We start from the raw sequence: 22,480 nt of genomic DNA on the forward strand, positions 1-22,480 counted from the left end.
CCCACGGGTTCTGCTCTGCAGGATGCTTGCTCTAGCCAAATCTAAGGAAGCAGAGACTAATTTTAGCCCAGGTCAATCTTTCAGAGCTGAACAGATCAGGACAGCTCGAAGGGCTCCTCGGGCCTGGCCCCAGTGGTCACAGGTACCTTGCGGGTTGCTGAGATGCCTGAGCGGGCCGAGACAAAACACCCGGGGTCTGGTGCCTCGTTAGCCACAGCGTACCTGCCTCCGATGCCACCAAATTCCTAATTTGAAAAATATTTCCCCTTCTCTTAAATGATTCATATATTCACTAGTACATTTTGCTGACTTGACTCGTCACCAAAGCTCTCCCTTCACGTCTTCCCAGTTTCTAAGTTTTTTTAAAAAGTTTATTTATTTGAGAGAGAGAGAGTGGGGGTGGGGCAGAGAGAGAGAGTGAGAAAGAGAGGAAGAGGGAGAGGGAGAATCCCAAGCTGACTTCACACCGTCAGCATAGAGCTTGATTCAGGGCTCGATCTCATGACCCTGGGATCATGAACTCAGCCGAAACCAAGAGTCGGATGCTCAACCAGTTGAGCAAGCCAGATGCCCCACCCCCACCCCCAGTTTCTATCATGAGCCAAATTAGTGACAGTAAACAGGTAACAGTTTGCAGAACTACATTTTTTTTCAATACTTCCCATAGTACCCAACACCTGGTACTCTGTAAGCACTTGTCTAATTGATAAATATTTGGTAACTGATAACAGAAGAGCAGATCTGGGTGTGTCTTTGGGATTATCTAATAGGACATCCTTACTTTTATGACTAAGAAAGCAATTGCCTGAGAATGTATTACAAACTATTCAAGATCAGTCACTTGTCTTTTTCTAAAGCCCATTGCAAAGTTCTCTCCATTATACAAATTTTGTTAATGCTTATTTTTGAGTGGGGGGGGGGAGGAGTAGAGAGAGAGGGAGACACAGAATCTGGAGCAGGCTCTAGGCTCCGAGCTGTCAGCACAGAGCCCGATGCTGGGGCTCAAACCCACAAACCGCCAAGATCATGACCTGAGTGGAAGTCACTTAACTGCCTGAGCCACCCAGGTGCCCCAAAACTCTCTCCATTATAAACTGCATGTTGGAAAATAAAAGTTTTATTTAAGGACAGGCAGCTGGGTAGACTTTAAACAACTATTCCACTGGCTTGCTCACCACCAACTCCAGATTTGAGGTCAAAAGCCAGGAATCCATGAAAAAAGTTAAAAAATGTGTCATTAAGATAGAGAGGCAAACCAAGAAACAAACGCTTAAACTCTAGAAAGCACACTGATGGTTACTAGACAGGAAGTCGGGGGGAGGGATAGGTGATGGAGATTAAGGACAGCACTTGCTGGGGCGCCTGGGGGGGCTCAGCCAGTTGAGCATCGGACTTCGGCTCAGGTCATGAACTTGTGGTTCGAGAGTTCGAGCCCCGCGCCGGGCTCTGTGCTGACAGCTCGAAGCCTGGAGCCTGCTTCGGGTTCTGTGTCTCCCTCTCTTGCCCCTCCCCTGTTCATGCTCTGTTTCTCTCTCGAAAATAAAATAAGCATTAACAAAAAAATAAGCATCTCTCAAAAAAGAGAATAATGCACTTGCTGTGACGAGCACCGGGTGATGTACGTAAGAGTTGAATCACTGTACTGTACATCTGAAACTAATATTATACTACATTTTAACTAACCGAAATTTTAAAATTTAAACCAAAGCCTCAAAAAAAAAAAAAAAAAAAGTATCCTTATCTGACCTGCCCTCTTGCCATGGACCTGGACAGAATCCTATCTTCCAATCAGCTCTCTGGAGGTGGGTTTTAATTAAAAACACTGGGGAGTAATTCTGGAGGCCAAGAAATAGGACTTAAAGATGAGTAAGTGGAAAATCATAATCTGGGATCTACGTAAAAGTTCTGAAGTCTCAAAAGAGTAACAAAACTAAAAGACACTTATTTAATTAGATTTACTCTGTAAGTTTAGACGACACAGTATGTACGATGAAACACAAGTATCACAAACACGAAGCAGAACGTGCTAGAATAGACAGGCACGCAAAACAGCCAAGAAGAAAATGCCCCCTGCAGGTCAACATGGGCAGAGTCAGGGCAGACAGAAGGACGCACCACATCCACGTTGTTGAGCAACCACGATCCAAGCCTTTCCCACCTGTATTGGACTATTTGACCCTCACTCTCCAACAGGGTAGGCATAGACACCCTCACGTTAGAAGGGAGCCTGAACAATTAGGTGGCCCAGAGTCAGACTCCAGCAGCAGGCCCACGCGGCTCCAAAGCCCAGGCCCTTTCCCCGGACTCCAACCTCATCAGGGGTCAGGGTGGAGGCCAACTGGACAAAAGTCTAGAATTGAGAAAATGAATTCAAATTTCAAAATGAGAGAAGACCACAGATTGGAACAGATAATTTCCTGAAGAACACACAACGAAAGAAATTGTATGTGCAACCCCAACACGTTAAAAGGACTGATATTTAAAAATTCCCATTAATTACTGTATTCCTACCAACTCGTTTAGGCACGAATGCACAAACGAGTTACATGCACTGGTAAAACCGTGCGTGTATTTCCATGAAGGAAACGTATCTTCCAAAGACGTGAAAACCCGGGTGAGTGTCCACTTCTCTAATGAAACAATATGGCTAAAGACACTGCAGCAGAAACAAAACCCTCAGGAGGGAAGAATTCAGCCGAAGATTTTCATATCTAATCATGACGTGGAGATACAAAGACATCTCTAAGTTTCTGGAAATTTCCTACCCGAAGGCATACTCCGAATCCCAGAAGGCGGGAGAGGAAGAACACTTCCATGAGGCAGAAGCCTGAAACGACCACGCAGGGATTCCCCAGCTCAAACTTTCTCTCCAGCTTCAGAACCTCCTGCCTCCTTCCCATCAGGATTAGATTCTCACTTGAACAGAGCAGAGCTTAACTCTGGAGAGAGAGACGTGGGCTCCGCCTGAGTCGAGACGAGCTGAGCCACCCAGAGATTTTTGTCTTGGACATAATCCCAGCTCAGTTCCACAAAGAGAAGGGGCCCGTGGCTGGTGACCAAGGCTGCTGAAGGTGGGGGCTGGCAGGAGTGGCTGTTAAGAAAAAACCAACTGTCAACATTACGGCCAAGCTATAGAGCTCAGTAAGACACAAACACCTCCTGGGCGATTGTGGATGACCTAGTCAGCTGTGGCAAGAGTAAAACCCAAAGGGGAGGGGTGATCTGGGAGAGGATTCAGGGAAGAACCCACAGAAATTCCTGGACATCAACACCTAGGAATCCCAGGTTACTTGTAGTGCTATTTACGCAGAAATGAAACAGGACAGAGACGTGCTTTACATTTTAATAATGTGCGACATGCTTTACACTTTAAAATATTTACCTAAAACCAGAGACGAGTAGTTTAACATCCAAATTCTAATAAAAGGCAATGGCATGTTTCAAAGGGAAAAACTCACAGTTGGAAAAACAAAGCTTTCAAGGGAGTACAGAAATAGAAGGCGAGCCAAGAACAAAAATGAAAACAACGGCCTAAAGTCACCTGTCAAATTCCATCTTCACCTGCACTGTCAAGAGAAAACATTACAACTTGAATGTCACCTACATAAGACCAAGGTTCTTTGCCTACTGTTCACCGGTCTGCTCTCAGTGCCTGGAACACCGGCTGGCATCCAGCACCATTAGAACAGACGGATGTGAGCAGAACACTAACAAAAACTGCGGGGACCCAATGTCCACACGGGACAGGTAAGGAGGCATGGTGGCTTCCTGCGGAGAGGAATCCCACATATGCATGACTTTTCTAGGGGACAATTCAGGACACGTGCCAACAGCCTTAAAAACGTGCAAGAATTTAATGCAAGAATTTTACCCAGGAGAGGCGTATTTGTTTTTAAAAAAGATCCCTAAGGCATTCAACGTGTTTTGGTGTACAATGAACAAAGGGGAAACCGGCTCGTGTCCTGCCCTGAGCGTCCCCGAGCAGAGGACTGGATAAATTACAGTCCATCCAGCGTGGGATCCTGAGGGAGGATGTTGTAAACAGAGCACGTTCACACGGGAAGCGACAGTGACAGAGAGGCAGGCTACGGAGGCGACCGTACAGCCCCACCCTGCAGAAGATGTCTGCAAGAACGGACAGCGTGCTCCCCAAAGTGCTGGCTGGGATGACCGCGATCTTCCTCCTCTTCGTCTTGTTCAGCTCTCTGCCCTGGTATTTCGATGACGAACGTCTACTGCTTACAAAAGGGTCCCACGTAGAAACCTGCAGACGTTCACTTTTGAGAGACCGATGCTACAGGCGGTGAAGTACTACCAAATAAAATATTAATCTTAAACACATTCTACCCCCTGGGAAAATGCACCTTCTTCATCCTTCAAGTCTGCGGACACGTCTCTGATACTAGATTACACCTGGCTACCGCTGAATGCGTCTCCCGCAGGCAGCCCTGGTAACAGGAGGCAACTGTTACGCAGTGACGAAGAAGAACAAAAAACTGGCACTCTCGTTTGGCTGTTTGGGGAGACCTTAAATCCCCTGCACACCAAGCGAAGCGGCTTCAAATGTAAACCACCACCCCGGCCAACGCGCAAGTCACGTGGTCGGCAGAAGGAACCTTCTTCAGCGGGAGACGCGCACCCATCAGATGCCTCCTCACATACAAATGAGAACCCAGTTTCGGTGTGAGCTCACTAGTCATCATACAGTCCATCTTGAAAACAAAGACCTGCTTTGAACAAAAGAAACACGTTCATTCATATTTTGTACAAATAGGCTGGCACATCAGGCAGTAACTGGAGGGAAACCCAAGCTTCTATTAACAGGGGCTAAGCCAATCAATTGTAAAATTGCAACTATTACTACTCTATTTTTTCTGAGGTGTAGAATTCAAAATACACACTGAGAGTACGATGAATAACCCCCAGTTTCCCAAGCTACAAAGTGGGAAAGGCCGTGTTACCCAGGTGCCCTCTTCAAACTTCAAGTGTCCCGTCTACCGCCCACAACCAAAGGTTCTGTTCCAGTTTTCGTAAAGCTCTAAATCTTTAGGAGACACGCTGGGTCGCACGGTTCTGAAAGCATTTTCAAAATCGATATAAGCTATTGGTCGGACTTGATCTGGTGTCACGGTGGCGATGTCAGCAGCTTGTAAACTGCGGATGGGCCCAAGCGACGCTTCCCTGCACAGCTGTGTCATGTCAGCCCCCGAGAAGCCATCAGACTGCCGGACCACCAGGGTGACCTCCTCCTCGCTCAGGCAACACCGCTCCCTGGACATGAGCTTCGTCACCATCTGTCTCCTAGCTGAAGCTTCTGGCAGAGGGATATAAAGCCTTTTCACCAACCTTCTCCGGGCAGCCTCGTCAATTTCTTGGGGCCGGTTGGTCGCCCCCACCACCAGAATACGGTCTTCAGAACAGGTGGCTGCTCCATCTAGCTGAACCAGAAACTCAGTTTTTATCCGTCTAGAAGACTCGTGTTCACCATCTGCTCGCTGAGACAACAGGGAATCGATTTCATCAATAAATATCACAGCCGGCTGCTGGCACCTTGCGACAGCAAACAACGCCCGGACCATTTTCTCCCCCTCTCCCACCCATTTAGAAGTCAAGGAGGAAGCAGAGATACTAAAGAACGTTGCCCCAGACTGGCTAGCAATGCACTTGCCGATCAGAGTTTTGCCAGTCCCCGGAGGCCCGAAGAGCAGAATTCCTTTAGGGGGTCCTCGTAAACCAGTAAAGATGTCCGGTCTCATCATGGGCCACACAACTATCTCCTTTATTGTGGCTTTGGCAAATTCTATTCCTGCGATATCGTCCCAATTTACCGGCGGCCCGTGATCCATTATCTCGTTCATAATAAGTTCGATCATCTTTGGCTCCAGGTTCTTCAGACGCTCGTCAGCTATGTGTGCTGGTTCTGCAGGGCCTGTGCCCGAAGGCTTACACTGTATTCCCCCATGCTGCTCTCCCCCGTCCTGCTTAGGTACAGGAGGAACGAACTTCCCAAATATGCCTCGGGACCTACTGGCTCCCAGAGACTTCTTTACACCGCCATACGATGACCCTGATACACGCTGGGGCTGGGGATTCTTTTTCTGCTGATCTATCCATAATTGTTCTTTTGCAGTTTTAAAAGTAGGCAGGCTACTCTCTTCTCTCTGGCCGTTATCTTCTGTTTTACTAAAAGCCTTATTCACTATTGGGGTGGAAAGTGCATCGATGATGCCAGAACCATAAAAAGCTTTCTGCGCCCATGGATTTTCACAGCCAGAGGGCAAACAAGACTGATTAGGTGAGGACTTGTTCAGTCCTATGTTGGCTGTGGGAGAGCTGTTATTTTCCTTTTTGACACTTCCGAACAGCGGTGTGGCATGGAATTTTGCGGCAGCAAGTTCACCGGAAGGTGTTAAGGACGTAGGACACGTCTTACTGGTGTTAGTCAGCGCAGGTGGCCGGGCATTCAGAGGGCACGGCGAAGGAGTGCCCTCTGGGATGTCTTGGGTCCCGTTCGTATTATGAGCCGAGTCCGTTAACGGGCCCCTGTCCCCAGAGCCACCACAAACACTAAACTTAGGAGGATCGAGGACAGCGGCCTCTTTATGGATTAATACCGACGCGTCGTCAGGTGCCAACAGAGACTCTCTGGCTTTCTGGCCGGCTTGCATCATCTCCTGTACGTTACTCATTTTGAAAACATTATTTATTGACAATCCAGACTGCCACCTGTCACTGTCAGTTTGCTGAGATCTTGCTAACGTTAAAATGCTTTCCGCGTAGTTATTCAAGCCGGTCTCGACGTTGTCAGAATCAATAACTGCAGAGTATTTCTCTGCATATTTTTTGAACAGCACAGCGGCACCGAGCTGGGAGATCTCTGCGTTTGCCCACGCGTACTGAATGCGTAGTATCTGTGCCCGGTATGCGTCCGCCTTCTGTCCTGATGTACATATGCCGGATGTAATGGCAAAGTAATTCTTCTGCCATTCACTCAAGTGCACAGACCTAGAGCTGGGGGCCTGCATGCTGGAGGTTCTGTAACAACCGACAAAAATGAAACGGAATCAGTACCAAGAAGGAAGCAAGGACGCAATCAATACTGTAGGCATACTTTTTAAATCTCTGCTCATCTCGGAAAGTATACTGGACTTCTCGTTTATGAGGACAGGCCCCTTGTAAGAGAAATAGCTAGTGAATCAGAGATGTCAAGCATTCAAGATTAAGAGCTGACTCAATAATGCTTTGTTATGGGTGAGATGGTTTCAGTCATATAATTTTCCCTGCACACAGGGAAAACATTCATGACGTTTTGATGGAAAACGGTTTAAAATTCATCAGTAGAGGAAAGGCAACACGTTAGAGCCATGGAACCACAGATGAACAAATCAGGACAAACCAGGCAGAGGTTTTCAGTTCCGTCCTTAGGAAAAAGCAGATGATCTGAGCCAAGCCTCTATCACTGAGCCCTCGGCTTCGTGAGAGAAATCATAAGAATCAAGTCAAATAATGAAGATGAAAATATGGTGAAAACTACCATTCTCATGCCTATGACACAAATATAGAAGCTGAGGCTAAGGTCGAGACCTCACTGGAGATCACAGAGCGAGCCTGCAACAGGCCGGAATTCACCCTCGGGCATGCTCACGCAGGGAGTGGGCACCACGCACAGGCCCCGCCAGCTGCTGCCCCCAAAGGTCACAGCAGCACGGATCATAATCAGCAGCAGCCATCCTACACTAACTGTCCTTAGGGACTTACTCAAGCATGAGCACGGAAAACAGGATGCCCGATTGTCTCTCACAATTTTCCAAGTTCACATCAAGTGCTAAAAGTGAAACTGTCTGGGTGCTTGGATGGCTTAGTCCGTTAAGCATCCGACTCTCGGTTTCAGCTCAGGTCATGATCTCGCCGTTTGTAAGTTTGAGCCCCATGTCAGGCTCTGTGCTAACTCACAGACCCTTCTCGGGATTCTCTCTCTCCCTCTCCCTGTGCCCCTTCCCTGCTCGCTCACTCTCTCTCTCTCTGAAAATAAATAAAAACATTAAGACAAATTTTTAAAAAGTGGAACTGTCATTATGAGAACAAGTCTGCTAACATACAAACACTCTATGTCTAAACAGTCTGCCAGTAAAGTGCTTTTATTTTAGGTTTCTTCTCTCAAGTTATTTTTATAAGCCTCCTTACATTAAGTCAAAATTATTTTACCAGAATTACAGATGATTGTAATCATGTTTTGCTAGATGTGTAGAATTTACCTCTCGATCTTGTAAGAAAACTCCTGAGTTTCCGAGGAATACTGCAATAAAGGAGTGTTGTAAAAACTAAGAACTCCTGTATTTTAAAGTCTACCTCCCAGGGTGCCTGGGTGGCTCTGTTGGTTGAGTGTCTGACTTCGACTCAGGTCACGATCTCATGGTTCGTGGGTTTGAGCCCTGCATCAGGCCCTGTGCTGACAGCTCAGAGCCTAGAGACTGCTTCAGATTCTGTGTCTCCCTTTCTCTCTCTCTCTCTCTCTGCCCCTCCCCTGCTCACACTCTGTCTCTTGCTCAAGAATAAATAAACATTAAAAAAAAATCTACCTCCCAAACTGCCATAAATATAGCTTAATAATAATCTGTGGGTCCCTTTATTGTACAAGCCGTGTTTAATACAGCTGTGTATCTCCCATAATACCCTACAAAGAACCTGTCACATCATAGGTAAGTGTTCATAAATCTTTGTTCAGAAAAAAAAATAAAAAGCCTTAAGATCCAGTGAGATTCTAATCTGCTTCAAGCAATAAAGCTAAATAAACGAGTCAAAAGTAGAACTGACTTCTGACAAGCCGCCACCCCTCTTCCCACTATACCATTTTAGCTTAGCCTCTTTGATCCAACACTGAAAGTGAGAACCTGAGAGGGAACTTGGAAAACACTGATCACCAACCTTCTCCTCAGGAGGAACACCCTCTTCCTCTCCATGGCTTCATCCCCCTATTAGCATCTGCAATCCTGGGATTCCTCCAACAGCTCAGAGCTCCAGTCTCCCTGTTCCCAGGATGCCTTCCTTTCCTTTCCACCTTCACCACTGTCTTCGAAATTCACCTTCCCAGTCTCCTTCCTGTCAACTCAACCATTTACCCAACAAATATGGACATGAATACCCAAACACCGGTTTCGCCAGCACTGATCAATGACACAAACATCGACCACAGTTACCATTTCTGTCACTTTGTTATGGCATTTCTTCTACCTAAAACTTACGGTCAGGGGCGCCTGGGTGACTCAGGCGCGTAAGCCTCTGACTTCAGCTCAGGTCATGATCTCAGGGCTGGTGAGTTCGAGCCCTGGGTTGGCTTCTGTGCTGACAGCTCAGAGCCTGGAGCCCGGTCTCCCTCTCTCCCTGACCGTGCCCCGCTTGTGCGCCCGAACACTCTCTAAAATATAAACGTTAAAAAAGAAATTAAAACTTATGGCTAATTAACACTTACATATGAGCTGCATTTCAATCTTTTATTTTTATTTTGATCATTTTCTGCTTATTTTAAAAATGTGATATTTGTCTAACTAAATAGTTGGGTTTCTGGGTATCCACTGGAATAAAAACTACTGAAATCCCCACGCAGCTCCCACCGCGTTGCAGACGCTGGGCCCGCCCCAGAAGCAGAAAGGCACAGGGTCTGAAGTCTGGCTCCACTGCCCACCAGCCACGACCCTGACCATGACCAGCCAACTCGACTTAGCTAACAGGGGCTTTAAATCCTGCAAAGCACTCAGAACGGTTCTCAGCACTTAGAACAGACTCGACCAAATGCTCCGCGTCCTCAGCCCTCGCAATACTGCCTCCAAGGGGGCGGGCGCACTGGCCGGGGACGCCGGAGCGCAGGGTTCCTTGGCCGCAGCCCCACCGCAGCCTCCCCCACCCCGAGGGCCGGGCCGCGGACCACCCCCTGCAAGAGCAGCCCGTCCCCCGCCCGGGAGGTGCGGGAACCCGCTGCCCCCGCGCCGGCCGGACGCCCCTCCCCTAGGAGACCTTCACCTAAACCTGCGGGCGCCGTGGCCACGCCCCCTGCGGGACACACTCCGGGGCTCCGGCCTTCCCCCAGCCCGGCCGCCCGGTCCCCCGCGCTGCCTCTGCCCCCGGGCCCTGCGGACCCTGCCCCCGCGAGCTCTCCGCGACCCCCGCCCCGGCCTCGGACCGGCCTCGGAGCCGGCCTACCCGCGCTTCCCCGCCTCCCAGCCGACCTGTGGCCTCCGAAAAGCGCGCGGCCCGATGTGCGCCTGCGCACTGTTTACGTGCTCGGGCCCGCGCCGTGCGTGAGTGCGTGTACGTGACGGGGGCGCGCGGGGAGCGGTGGTTAGAGACGGAGTGGGGGGACGGCGGGGGCGTGCGGGGCTCGGGCAGGGGCTCCGGGTGGCGCGGGGGGGTGCGCGCGGGGAAAAGGGCGGAGGGGCGCTACCCGCGCAGGGGGCTGGCCAGGAGGGCGCCGCGAGAGCGCGCGGGAGTGCTGGCGAGGGTGGGGGCGTGCGCGAGGGACATGGCGGGTTGCATGGTGGGGGTTGCTGGGGATGGCGGTCCTGGAGGGAGGCCTCTGGCTGGGGTGGCGGGGGCTGCATGCGGAAGTTCTCCACGACGGGTTCGCAGAGAGGGATGAGCATGGTTTTGTTGCACCAGCACCTCCTATTCAGAGTCCTCCGAGGTAAAGACTCGGGGGCGCTGGGGATTTGAATCCAGTTCAGAGGATTCCCGCTGAAGGCGCCTTTACCCGCGCTCACCTGGGCAGCTCAGGGCCGGGGATCCAGCCGCTGGCCGGGCGCGGGCAGGTGGTTGGGTCTATTTGACAAGGGAGCGGTGGGGAGGGGGCCGGCACCCCTCCTCCGAGCGAGGGGAGGCTTAGGCCCTGCCCCGTCTGTTCTGCACGTTAGCAGGTGGGTGCTCCGGGAAGGTTACCCCCTGGTTAAGACGATTGAGTAGAGGCGCGTGCAAATCGACTGCGTTTTAAAGACAGATTAAGGGCTCTGCCTGAGTCTCACAACTCCGATCTATCCCTCAGCCAACGCACCCCTTTCTCCTGCGCTCTTTAGGGAGGACACTTTCGTGGAAGGACGCCTTCGGAAAACACTCCATTATTGCCTCAGACTTTGTATTGGAGCAGGGCTCAATGAACTGCGTTTTCAGACCAAGAAACAGAATAGCCACTGGCAGTGACCTACCTTGTAATTAATGTCATCAAGTCACATAATGATTTTGGAGACAGCTCTGGGTCTGATCACACCCCCTAAGGATGTCCTGAGGGGACATCTTTCCATTCTGCCATCTCGCCCCACTTCCCTGTGATTTTCCCCTCCAGGCTTGTCACCTCACTGTTCCAAGGGGGCCGCCACAGGCCAAGGATCCCAGCCTCTCACAGCCCTAATTAACACGGGAAAAAGGACCTTTCACCCGCGAATACTTCCCTTTCCGAAAAGGGAAGAAGCCTTTTCCCAGAAAGCTGGAGTGGCCTTCCTCTTCCTCTCCTTGGCTCATGGGTCCTGGGTTAATCCTCGCTGAGAAAGTGAATATCTGCACAGGGAGGGAGAAAATGTTGAGTAGCAAGTAAGAGACGCAACATATGAAGAAATTCGAGGCAAAAAATTTTTCCAAGATTTTAACAGTTTTTAAAATGGGCACAGAATAAAAGGGATTGGACAATATATGTATTTTTTAAATAGGCAAGAGGTACAGTGAAAACCGCTCACAGCTCGTTTCTTGGCTTACGTAGTAACCAAAGACTTTTTTATTCGAATTGTTCATAATTTCTTAGCTAATTTTATAATTATCCTAATTACCCAAAATACATAGAATAAAAAGAAAAGAAAATGAAAACTGTTATCAGCAGGCTGGCTCAGTTGTATGTTTACTACCTGTTTTTTCTGCTGGTGCATAGAAGCCGCCATGTAAATGCTGTGAGGGTAATTGGCAATTCTGGGTGAGTTTCATCACTAACATTTTAATGATTGCGTTTGGAGAATTCCCAGAAACCACTGTCTTTCCCTCCTAAGAGTCTTTTGTTCAACCAGAGCTAACTGTTTTTCGTCAAGTGACAGCTAGCCATTACTGCCTCACTGTTGTGCCTTTTGATACAAAAGTATTTCCTAGTCCAGCCGTTTCCATCTCCCTGCAGGGCTGTACCCTGTCTGAACTCAGCCCCCTCCTCATCGATGAAAGGCGAATAAACTCTAACTCAGGAAGCTGTTCTAAGGATTACAATTAATAGGAGATATCATAAATCATCAGAGCAGCAGCTGGTACATTCAACAGAAGCTGTGATGCTGTGTTGTGTTTACTGCTATACTAACGCTTCATTGGGATTCAGACTCTTACACCATATCAAGACGTTTCATCTTTTACAATTGAGATATTTTAGAATCCTACCTAATACTTTAGCCTGTGGAAGAGTTTGCTACTTGAGCTCTGCCGATAAACTTTCTTTTCAAGATCATAGAAGCTGGCCTTTCTTCCCCTGGGTAGAAGTTTTTGAACTTGCAAGGGAAGCGGTTTCCACCACAAACTGAGGGCCAGGCAGTTCTTCGCGTGAGGGATTCTGGGAGATGGCTGCTTATTTCCATATTCATGAATATTATAAACACGGTCTCCAATAAACACCAGGGTACACTTCAGTGATCTCATTTGCTCTTGAGCAGCAGGAGAATATGGCCCCAAATAATGTGCATCCCTGTGTGCCAGGAAAGTTACTCTCCCTGAGTTGAAAAGAGGTGTGTCTGTCAGTGTATCTGGGAGGTGGCAGGGAGGTGGATGGTCTGAGGGGACAAGGAAGCAGATAGGACAAGAGTCAGGTTGAACCACCAAATCTTAACTCAGTTCCTTCATGGGGAGATTCCCAAGTGTGGCTGGATTCTGATGGACTTCCAGCCTTGTGGTTCCCCGGCTCAGTGACAAGAAAGTATTTCTGCCCTCCATTGGAGACGAGAGACTTGTTGGACACAGAATGCCATGCATGGTTCCAGAAAGGGCTTTCATGGGCCACATTGGATGGATCACAGGGGCCGTGGATAGGCCCCTGTGGCATCGCCATGGTAAACAGAGCTGGCGAGAGGGCAGGTGGAGGCCCTCCCCTGAACTGGCTTGGGCAGAGCTGAGAGGAGCCATCTGCCGTGGCCGTTTTCCTCCAGAACCTCACAGCCAACCTGAGTTAGCACTTGTAGGTGCCTCTTGTCTGACACTGTAAGTTGTGTGCTGAATCGTATCCCCAGAAGATGTATTGAAGTCCTCACCTCCGTTGTCAGGGAATGGGACGGTTTTGGGATCTAGGGTCTTTGCAGATGCAGTCAAGATGAGGTCATATTGGACTAGAGAGGGCCTTCATCCAATGTAAATGATGACTTATAAAGAAGAGACGTACAGAGGGGAAATGGAGGTTGGAGTAATCCACTCATAAACCAAGGAGCACGGGGGGGCCACCAGAAGCTGGAGAGGTGTGGAGGGACCCTCCCCTAGATACTGTGGAGGCAGCATTGCCCTTCATTTTGGGATTCTGGCCTCTAGAACTCTGAGAGAATAAACTTCTGTTGTCTTAAGACTCCCAGTGAATGGTCCAACAGCCCGAGGAAATGAGTAGACTGTATTCTTACCATCTTAGGGGTAGGGTGATGGGGTAATTAGGAGCATGGCCCCATGGAGTCAGCTTTCCAGAGTTCAAATCCCAGCTACCCTACACACCAGCTACCTAAGGGAGTGACTGAGGGGGATAAACCCAGTTGATAACTGAAGAGCATTTAGACCAGAGTGGCCCCAGTAAGCACCACCCACGTGCTGGGCACTATTCCGGTCACGAAACGCAGGTTGCCCTGGGTAGAGCTTATCACGGAAGAACGCCCCCTCCTGGGTGCAGGAGCACAATTTTTTGTGCTCCTTGGCCTTGCCGTTTAATAAACCAGCCCAACTTCTCTTGTTTTCATAGGCTCTTGAACCTCAGATGTAGAAGAGGGCTCAAAGGTCTTCAGGTTTTCTGTCTCATACTGGAGTTTCCTTTGCCATCTCTCAGCTCTTGGTTTTCCTATCTTCACTTGAACCCCCCGCTGGGGTGGAGAACTCACTGCCCTGTGAGATGGCATGTTCTGGTCACCGACAGGCTGACTTTTGGGTTCTCCACATTGAAGCCAAACCTGCCTCTGTCGGTCAATCTGGAGGCGCAAAGACTCTTCGTGCTGAAGTGAGAGTGCGTTTGAATACGGGCACCAGGTCCTTCCTCTCTGAGTCTTTCCCCCTGCATGAGGCTTTCACTCATAACCCTCCTCACGTGACTCAGCGTCTCTCTGATGGTGGTGGGGGTGGGGGGGAGGGCATCACCATAAACGGCAAGGTCTGGGGTCTGCATTCTGGACACTCTTGGACTCACGTGGTCTCCTGTAAGTGACCCTACTCTGTTTCTTCCTCTTCTCTCTTCCCTCGACCATCCATTTCACATCTCTGCTTTGCAGAACCACACACAAGTTTCTCTAAAATAGTAGTTCCAGATTTCTCCAGTTGACGCAAGCAACTTATTCTCCCAGGGCTTTCTTCTGGCAAGCTCCAGCCCCCTTTTCCCTTCCCTTGCCCCGTGCAGCTCTTCTGGTTTGTTGTTCCCGAGCTGTGTCCTTTATTATAAAGTGGTAAACACAAGTGAGATGACATCTTGAGTCTGTGAACTGTTCTGGCAGAGTATCGAACCAAAGGAGGAGGTCACGGGAACCCCTGCTTTATGGCCGGTCAGAAGTACGGGAGGCCCGGGACTGTGACTGGCCTCTAAGGTGGAGGGTGGTCTTGTGGTTCTGAGCCCTGAACTGTGGGATCTGACACTTAACTCCAGTTAGATCGTGTCACAGAGTTGGAGAGGTGGTGTTGGAAGAGACATCGCTATTTGGAACCGGGGCAGGGGGTGGGGTGGGGGTGGGGGGTAAGGTCTTCTCATTTGGTGTCAGAAGTATTGTGACTAAAAATAGTTTGGGTACTAGGATTCTGTTGTGTCCAGATCTGCCTGGGTTTTTCCAACACTCAGCAGGAGGTACCATTATCAGATGCCAGAAAGCAATAGGGTTTGCATCAAATTCCAGTAGCAGCAGTGGTCTATGAACTATGTTGTGATGCCAAACTGAACATATATTTATGTAAAGATGCTATACATTGACCAAAGATTGGGCAGAATGTTCCAGACCTTTTTAAACTATGGGACTATTTGGGGGTTGTCAGGTTGGGGTCCCAAGACTACCTGCGAGGGGAAAACGAGTTTTTCCCAGAAGAGAATATGAATGTCCTCACTGCCAGTTATCCTGAGAAATGGTTCATCCTGGAGAGCAGACAGCATATTGGGCAACACACTTAAGTGGGCAAAGGTGTGGGTTCTAGAGCCAGACTTCCTGAGTTCCAGTCCTGGCTCGGCCACCAACTAACAGCAGGACCTTAAGCCACTAACCGTCTTGAGAAAACCCAGTATTCCCATCTGTCACGTATAATAACTGAGAATTTTAAAATAAGTATTAAACAGGTTAATATTTTTAAAATATTTATAACAGCGCCTGGCACGGATCACGAGCTGTGACTGTTCATGGATGGGTAGAGAAGGAATGACCTGACCACGTGGGATGGAGAACTCCATGGCATCTGGTATATTTCCAGATTTCTGAAAGACAGGTAATTTAATTGCATTTAGGGATCCGAGGTCTATGAAATTCAAATAGACTTATTAATAGCCCGAGAGCTCTTTTCAAGAGTGCTTTGGTTTCAATAGTTCTATTGGCTCTTAAACAACAAGCACTTTGGCTCTTAAAGGACAAGCCCTCATCTTGGGATTAGCATGCAGGTGTTTCCACCAGCAAAAATGGTTTCAGACAAAGATAGGCTATTTGAGGAAATACAGCATGTTGTTGGTATTTAGGTTCGTAAGAGCATTCTGGTTATTTATGTTTTTGTTTTACATTTACTTATCTTTGAGAGACACAGAGCACAAGCAGGGGAGGGGCAGAGAGAGGGAGACACAGAATCCAAAGCAGGCTCTAGGCTCTGAGCCGTCAGCACGGAGCCCGATGTGGGGCTTGAACCCACAAACTGGGAGATCATGACCTGAGCCGAAGTCGGACACTTAACTGAGCCACCCAGGCACCCGAGCACTGTGTTTATCAGTCACGATCCCACAGGGCAGAGGGACTGATCAGACGAGGAATCTGAAACCCTGGAGGTTAGTCTTTCCCATCATGCCAGTAGCATTTGGTCTGTGGAATTTATTTCTTCAAGAATTGGAGTCCTCTCTGAGTAAAGCTTGTGTGTTGTTAATGCATCTAGTGCCTGACATCTACTAGGCACTCCATGAACATTCGTTGAATGAATGGCAATGAGCGCCATTTAAAAATATCCAGGGACACCACATCTTTGGCTGTTTGGAAAGGTTAATTCCATATCACAAGAAGCAATTGGGTACAATGTGCAATCAAAAAGAATGCTTACGAGACACAATGGCCACCACACTTGAAATTGTTTATTAAGGATTGAGCCACGGGACGGAACAATTTAAAGGCCACAATTTAAAGGTATAATCTCAAGTCCCACGATCCTAGAATGCCCTGGAAAATATTTCAGTAAGCTTCTCCTACCACTGACATTTTCAAGAGCATGAAAACCTATGATTTTTGAATCAAGAAAAGTCACAGCCAAATAATGAACAAAAGCTACATCCACTGGATTAACTTTTCACATAGCAAATAATATTTCTTCCTTGATTAGATGGTGAGCAGACAGAAACACAGGGCTCTGGAGAACTTCAGAGAAGGAAACATGAGGCCACATGTGGGTGTGGGTCCACGGAGCTAGCATGCTTCTATTCTCTTCCACGGTGTTCAGATATATTTCTTTTCAACTTTTGATCGCTATAGGGGAAAAAAAAAATAACATGAACATAAGGCTACATTCAAAAAAAAAATGGAAGAATCCATATCTCGTATGTTTCTCTAGAACACACAGAAAGAAGATGCCATTTCTCCAGGGAGCTGGAGGGAACCATGTAATATAGATGAATACGACTTGTCAGAAATGAGACTGAATGACCGATCTGGCTTCTCTCCAGCACATTTGATCAATGCCAGCCAGAATCTGTGCCCAGTTTCCTACCACCCTCTGTGAAATAGGAATAGTTCCTTCTTTCCCTAGAATTGTGGCCATGTGGATTTGATGTGATTATCTCAAGGGCGCCCAAGTGAAGCCCATGCATTCAGACTTTCATGGCTCTAATTAACCTGGCCCCCAAAATTCCATGTGTTATGAGTCACTATTGTGTCCTATATATATATATATATATTTTTTTTTTTTAATGTTTATTTTTGAAAGAGAGAAAGAGCACCAGCCAGGGAGGGGCAGAGAGACAGGGAGACACAGAATCCGAAGCAGGCTCCAGGCTCTGAGCTGTCAGCATAGAGCCCGACGTGGGGCTCGAACTCACCAACTGTGATATAACAACCTGAGCCAAAGTCAGACACTTAACCGACTGAGCCACTCGGGTGCCCCTATTGTGTCCTATATTTAAAAAAAAATTAATCTCATTTGTACCTTTTGGATTGATAACACATATGACTTCACAGTAATTGTGACTTCTGTCAGAAATGCGACTTTGCTTCTGCTAATTTTTTAGGGCGACAGCCTCTCTCTGTGTTGTTGTGGGCACATGGGAACAGAATCCTGCTATGCTACATCCTGATGAGATTTGTGCAAACACAGGGCTGTGGAAAGGTTAATCAGGAGTGTTTGCCTGATATGGTTTCCTTTTGTGTAACAGCAGTTATGCCCCCTCCGCCCCCCCCCAACTTCATGCACGTTTTTTTTTTTTTTAGAGTTTATTTATTTTTGAGGTGGGGCGACAGAGAGGGAAAGAGAGAGACTCCCAAGCAGGCTCTGCACTGTCAGTGCCCAGCCCGACTCAGGGCTCGAACTCACAAATGGTGAGATCATGACCTGAGCCGAAATCAACAATCAGATGCATAACTGACTGAGCCACCCAGGCACCTGGATGCACATCCTTATCTAAGCAGATTGGAAATATGTGAAACTCTGGTCTCTCCCCAGCACCTTCCAGAAATGCTCAAGCTCTGGACAGGATGGCCTCTTTAAGAAAGATCCTTGTTGTACCAGGAAAAGGATCTCGTCTTTCTGGACAGGATTTGACCAAGAAAGGTGCCTCTCTGACCTATCTCATGGGCAGGAACGACAGATCCACCTCTCGCATAAATGAAATACAATTTTTAACATGCAATTTCTTGAGCATTTGTTCAGGTATTCCCAGTTAAGATTAAGAGCCAACAAGGTAAGGGGTGCCCGGGTGGCTCTGTCCGTTAAGCGTCCAACTTTGGCTCAGGTCATGCTCTCACGGTTCGTGTGTTTGAGCCCCGCATTGGGCTCTGTGCTGACAGCTCCAAGCCTGGAGTTGCTTTGGATTCTCTGTCTCCCTCTCTCTCTGTCCCTCTCCCGCTCATGCTCTCGCTCTTAAAAATAAAAAACAAACATTAAAAAAAAAGCGAACAAGGTAAAACTGTATCACATCCCCCGTGGGTTGTGATATATGGGTAATGGGGCAACAAGGACAAAGAGAGAGAGAGAAACATAAATCCTCAGTCGTGTCAAATTCCCTTTGTAATGTTCTCTTTCATCTTTATCCGCAGTCTGCCAGTTTAATATAGAATCTTGTTATGCTAGTAAGCTGCTTCGTGAACTCCGAGGGCAAACAACAGAGGTGCGGGACTGATCGTCACATGTAAAAGAATGCAAAGTCGGAAGAACGGGTCAAGGTCCCTAAGGAATCCTCGCAGCGCAAGGGTCCTGCCCCTTCTCGCCTTGGAGGAAATCCGGGCCCAGCAGTGCTGCGCGGCGGGGCCGGGAGGGCAGTTTACCTGGGGCCAGGCTTCTATTCCTTCTCTGCACCCAGCAGGTCGCTGGCCAGCTGGCTGATGTGCTCCCAGGCCAGCCGCACGTGTGCAGATTCCACGGTGCGGGAGCAGATGGCAAAACGAAGCACGAACTTGTCCCTCAGGTGACATGGAACCAAGTGGATTTTTTGGGTGCCGTTTATTCTTTCCAGAAGAGCTTCATTCAGCTTGTTGGAACCCTGCAGAGACGGAGGGGGGGGGGGCGTGCTAAGGTCCCCGAGGACTCGGGCTTCAGCTGAGCACCGCGCAAGGCCAGCATTAGGCGACACTGCTCTGTGCCACTTTACAGGAGTAGGGAGAGGGAGGAGAAAAGGAGGAAGAGGGGGAGGGCCATCAAGGGGAGGGGGAGGGGAGGAGGAAGAGGGGTAGTGAGGAGGAGAAGGAGGGTGGTGGGGAGGGAGAAGGGAGGACGGAGAGGAAGAAAGAGAATAAGAAGAAAAACGGGCTGAGTGAGGACACTGAATGAGCAGGAGTGGTTGAGATGAACTGGGGTGAAGGACGGAAAACCAAGGACGCAGTAGCTACAGTTTATGTGCTGGGCGTTAAAGAAAGTCATACTATGTGCGCTGAAGCCGTCGATGAAGAGAACACGAAATCCAGACCGGAGAAGAACGGGACAGAGAGAAGAAAGGAAGGACCAGGTGGTAGGCATGGAGATACAGAAATGAACCACGAGCCCGAACAAGATGCTTCCCGGAGAAGAACCAGGATCCCTGGAATGGAGACAGCAAGCAAGTGTGCTCAGGAAGAAACCTCTACGGGCTGCAAAGCGCCCTGGGCTTCCGGAACAGGGAGGGGGTGTTCCCTGTGCTGCGCGTGCGCAAGGGGCGGGGCCACCGCAGGTGCGCCTGTGGGGGACCTGGGTAAGGCTGAGATGCCCCCAGCTGGCAATTCCACTTGTGGGAATGCGCGTGTTGGACCAGCCGTAGAGCCCGAAAGCAGATGGGTGGCACTGAAGGATGGCGTTGGGGACACCGCTCGGGAGGACGAGGATCTGAGATCCTGGCAGTGGCTGTGACCCTGGTTTCTGCTGAAATCCTCATCGTGTGTGCAGCCGACCCTCCCACCGCTCCAGTTTGAGCTGCGCGGGTCCGCTTATGGGTGGAACTTTTTCTATGAACCCAGCACGTACCTAGGAATGTATTTTCTCTTCCTTATGATTTTGTTAATAGCATTGTCCGGGCTGCCTGGGTGGCTCAGGCCATTAAGCGTCCTACTCTCTTTTTTTTTTTTAATTTTCTTAATGTTTTATTTATTTTTGAGAAAGAGGCAGAGTATGACCGGGGGAGGGGCAGAGAGAGAGAGGGAGACACAGAATCTGAAGCAGGTTCCAGGCTCTGAGCTGTCAGTACAGAGCCCGATGCGGGGCTCGAACTCGTGAACTGTGAGATCATGACCTGAGCCCAAGTCGGACACTTAACCGACTGAGCCACCCAGCCTCCCCAAGCATCCTACTCTTGATTTCAGCTCAAGTCACATCTCAAGGTTGGTGGGATCGAGCCCCACATCAGTCTCTATGCTGACAGCTTGGAGCCTGCTTGGAATTCTCTCTCCCTCCCACTCTGCATCTGCCCGACTGGCCCTCTCTCTAAAAAAAGTTTTTTAAAGATAAAAGTAACATTTTCTGTCCTCTAGCTTACTTTCTTGTAAGCACAGTGTGTAATACACAGAACATACAGAATGTGTGATAATCGACTGTGTTATCAATAAGGCTTCTGGGCAACAGTAGGCTGTTAGCAGTTAAGTTTGGGGGAATTCAGAAGTGGATTTTCCACTTTGTGGGGGCTGGGCCCCTAACTCCCTCACTGTGCTTTAAACGGACAAAGTGTGTGGTGTGTGGGTTGCATCTCAATAAAACCATGAAAGTTAAGCGAAAGTCCTGCCAGAACTCCGGCAGTCAAAACAGAACAAAACGTCTGTCCGTGGTGAACACAGCAAAACACACTGTCAACACCAGTGCCTCTGGAACCACGACCCGAGGCCACTCTGGGGACCCTGCGGCTGGAACACCCGTGCTCTGAGATTTCCCCCGTGTCCACCCGGCATGTGTGTGCCCCTCTGCCCTCTGCACACTTTCTCTAGGGTGTCTCCACTTTGTTTTTATTTTCTTAATTAAAAAAAAGTTATTTATTTTTGGGAGAGTGCCAGTGGGGGAGGGGCAGAGAGTGAGGGACAGAGGATCTGAAGCAGGCTCTGTGCTGACAGCAGCGAGCCCCGACGCGGGGCTTGAACTCACGAACCGCGAGATCTCGTGACCTGAGCCGAAGTCGGACGCTCAACCGACTGAACCTCCCAGGTGCCCCGTAGGGTCTCCCCACTTTGCACTCTGCACAGAGTGCATGGCCCCGTCGCCAAGCCCTGCACCAGAACCCCAGCACCCCACTAACTGTGTAGAGTCCAGGCTTTCTCTCTGTCTGGTTCTCATAGCCACCCAGAAGCTCTGAGAAGCAGTGACAGGAGGATATGGTGAGCGGAGGGCCACCTGGTGATTACAGCACGTGGACGGTGCAGCCAGGCCCACCCCTGCTTCTCCCGATGGCCTCCGTGGTTGTGAACAAGGAGGCCTGTGGGAAAAGTAGGTTCTGGAATGCATGGCCAGCTTGAGAGCGGTCAGTGTGAGGCCCCCATCCAGCCTCGGTCACGAGCTAGACTAATAAGGTGCCTGCCCGTCCTGCACCTTTCCGGGCCTTTTGAGAAATGTGGTCACGATTCCCAGCCTCGATGGCTGGTGCCCGCCACGCTCCGGGGAAGCTCCCTGTCCCACGGTGAACGCACTCATCGTCAGGCGGCAGAGCGCCCAGAACTTATACCCCTGTGTGCACCCAGCAGCCCGCAGGGGCTGGTTAAGGTGCAGAGTCTGCAGGTCTGGGCTGCGGCCAGAGCCAGTCGGGGGACAACACTCGCATCAGTGAGCGTGTACACGGGCCAGCGCCCAGAGCATTCCCCGGTGGCAGAGATACATGCGTGGAGAAAGGGGAGGGCACTCCAGGGCCAAGGGTCTACACAAGCGAGAAGCCTCAGTCTGCTCGAGGAACGGCAGAAGACGGCTCCTGGAGAAGAGTGCTCGGGGCCCAGCGGGCAGTCAGGCTGGGGCAGGGCCTGGAGGGGCAAACAGCAAAGACTGGAAAATGCGTGCTGAGTTCCGTGGTTTCTGGGGAGCTCAACTGCCGGTCTTGTGCTCGGAGGCAATGAACGATACTCTCTCGCCAGTCACCATCACGGACCATGAAGGAGACTAAAGGAGACAAACGTACCTTGAGCCGAAAACAGACCAGCCCCAGAGTGACCTCTGCACAGATTTCAAAGCGAGGGTCCTGGTGCAGCAGATGTTCAAACTCGTGGGCCAGCTGGACGTGCTGGAAAGGGAAGGGCATCTGTCTGAGTTTCCCGACACCACTCAGCTCAGGACTTAACCACCTAGAAAACCTCATTAGACGGCCCATGCATAATTCATTCACATGCTCTCAACCGTTTTCTTCGAGCACGTACGTTCCTCCACATCAGCCAGTTAGGAAAAAAATCCCGTTTACCAGGAGGGAAGGACGAGTGTCTTCAGA

At 49.5% G+C, this 22,480-nt stretch overlaps 2 protein-coding genes across 5 annotated transcripts in view; both read right to left on the reverse strand.

Moving 5' to 3' along the window:
* Nucleotides 1-3,329: 3,329 nt before the first annotated feature.
* On the reverse strand, nucleotides 3,330-10,250 carry FIGNL1 (fidgetin like 1). 4 transcript variants are annotated; one of them, XM_042963386.1, is made up of 2 exons: nucleotides 10,198-10,250; nucleotides 3,330-7,035 (listed from the first exon to the last, which is right to left on the reverse strand). In XM_042963386.1, the coding sequence occupies exon 2, from the start codon at nucleotides 7,023-7,025 to the stop codon at nucleotides 4,995-4,997; it is 2,031 nt and encodes a 676-aa protein (XP_042819320.1). In that variant the 5' UTR covers nucleotides 7,026-7,035; nucleotides 10,198-10,250; the 3' UTR covers nucleotides 3,330-4,994. The 4 variants fall into 4 exon arrangements, with proteins under 4 accessions (XP_042819320.1, XP_042819335.1, XP_042819318.1 ...); XM_042963401.1 differs by having other exon boundaries at nucleotides 10,224-10,238; XM_042963384.1 differs by lacking the exon at nucleotides 10,198-10,250 and adding an exon at nucleotides 8,926-9,292.
* A 6,221-nt stretch (nucleotides 10,251-16,471) lies between these two features.
* Nucleotides 16,472-22,480, reverse strand: part of DDC (dopa decarboxylase) — a 65,453-nt gene continuing 59,444 nt past the window's right edge. The window contains exons 12-14 of the mRNA XM_007094768.3: nucleotides 22,178-22,279; nucleotides 18,888-19,102; nucleotides 16,472-16,877 (exon numbers count right to left, since the gene is read on the reverse strand). Coding sequence (XP_007094830.2) covers nucleotides 18,902-19,102; nucleotides 22,178-22,279 — 303 coding nt within the window. The 3' untranslated portion in view covers nucleotides 16,472-16,877; nucleotides 18,888-18,901. The remainder of the gene's footprint in view (nucleotides 16,878-18,887; nucleotides 19,103-22,177; nucleotides 22,280-22,480) is intronic.

Source organism: Panthera tigris, chromosome A2, assembly GCF_018350195.1.
Source record: "Panthera tigris isolate Pti1 chromosome A2, P.tigris_Pti1_mat1.1, whole genome shotgun sequence".
Lineage (NCBI taxonomy): Eukaryota > Metazoa > Chordata > Mammalia > Carnivora > Felidae > Panthera > Panthera tigris.

What these genes read in the sequence shown, in the direction of transcription:
- FIGNL1 (XM_042963384.1), bottom strand. Translation starts at nt 8,960, where the DNA reads ATGGAGAGGAAGAGGGTGTTCCTCCTGAGGAGAAG. An exon ending in GTGTTCCTCCTGAGGAGAAG is followed by an intron (nt 7,036 to 8,925) that starts GTTGGTGATCAG and finishes CGGTTGTTACAG; the next exon opens with AACCTCCAGCATGCAGGCCC.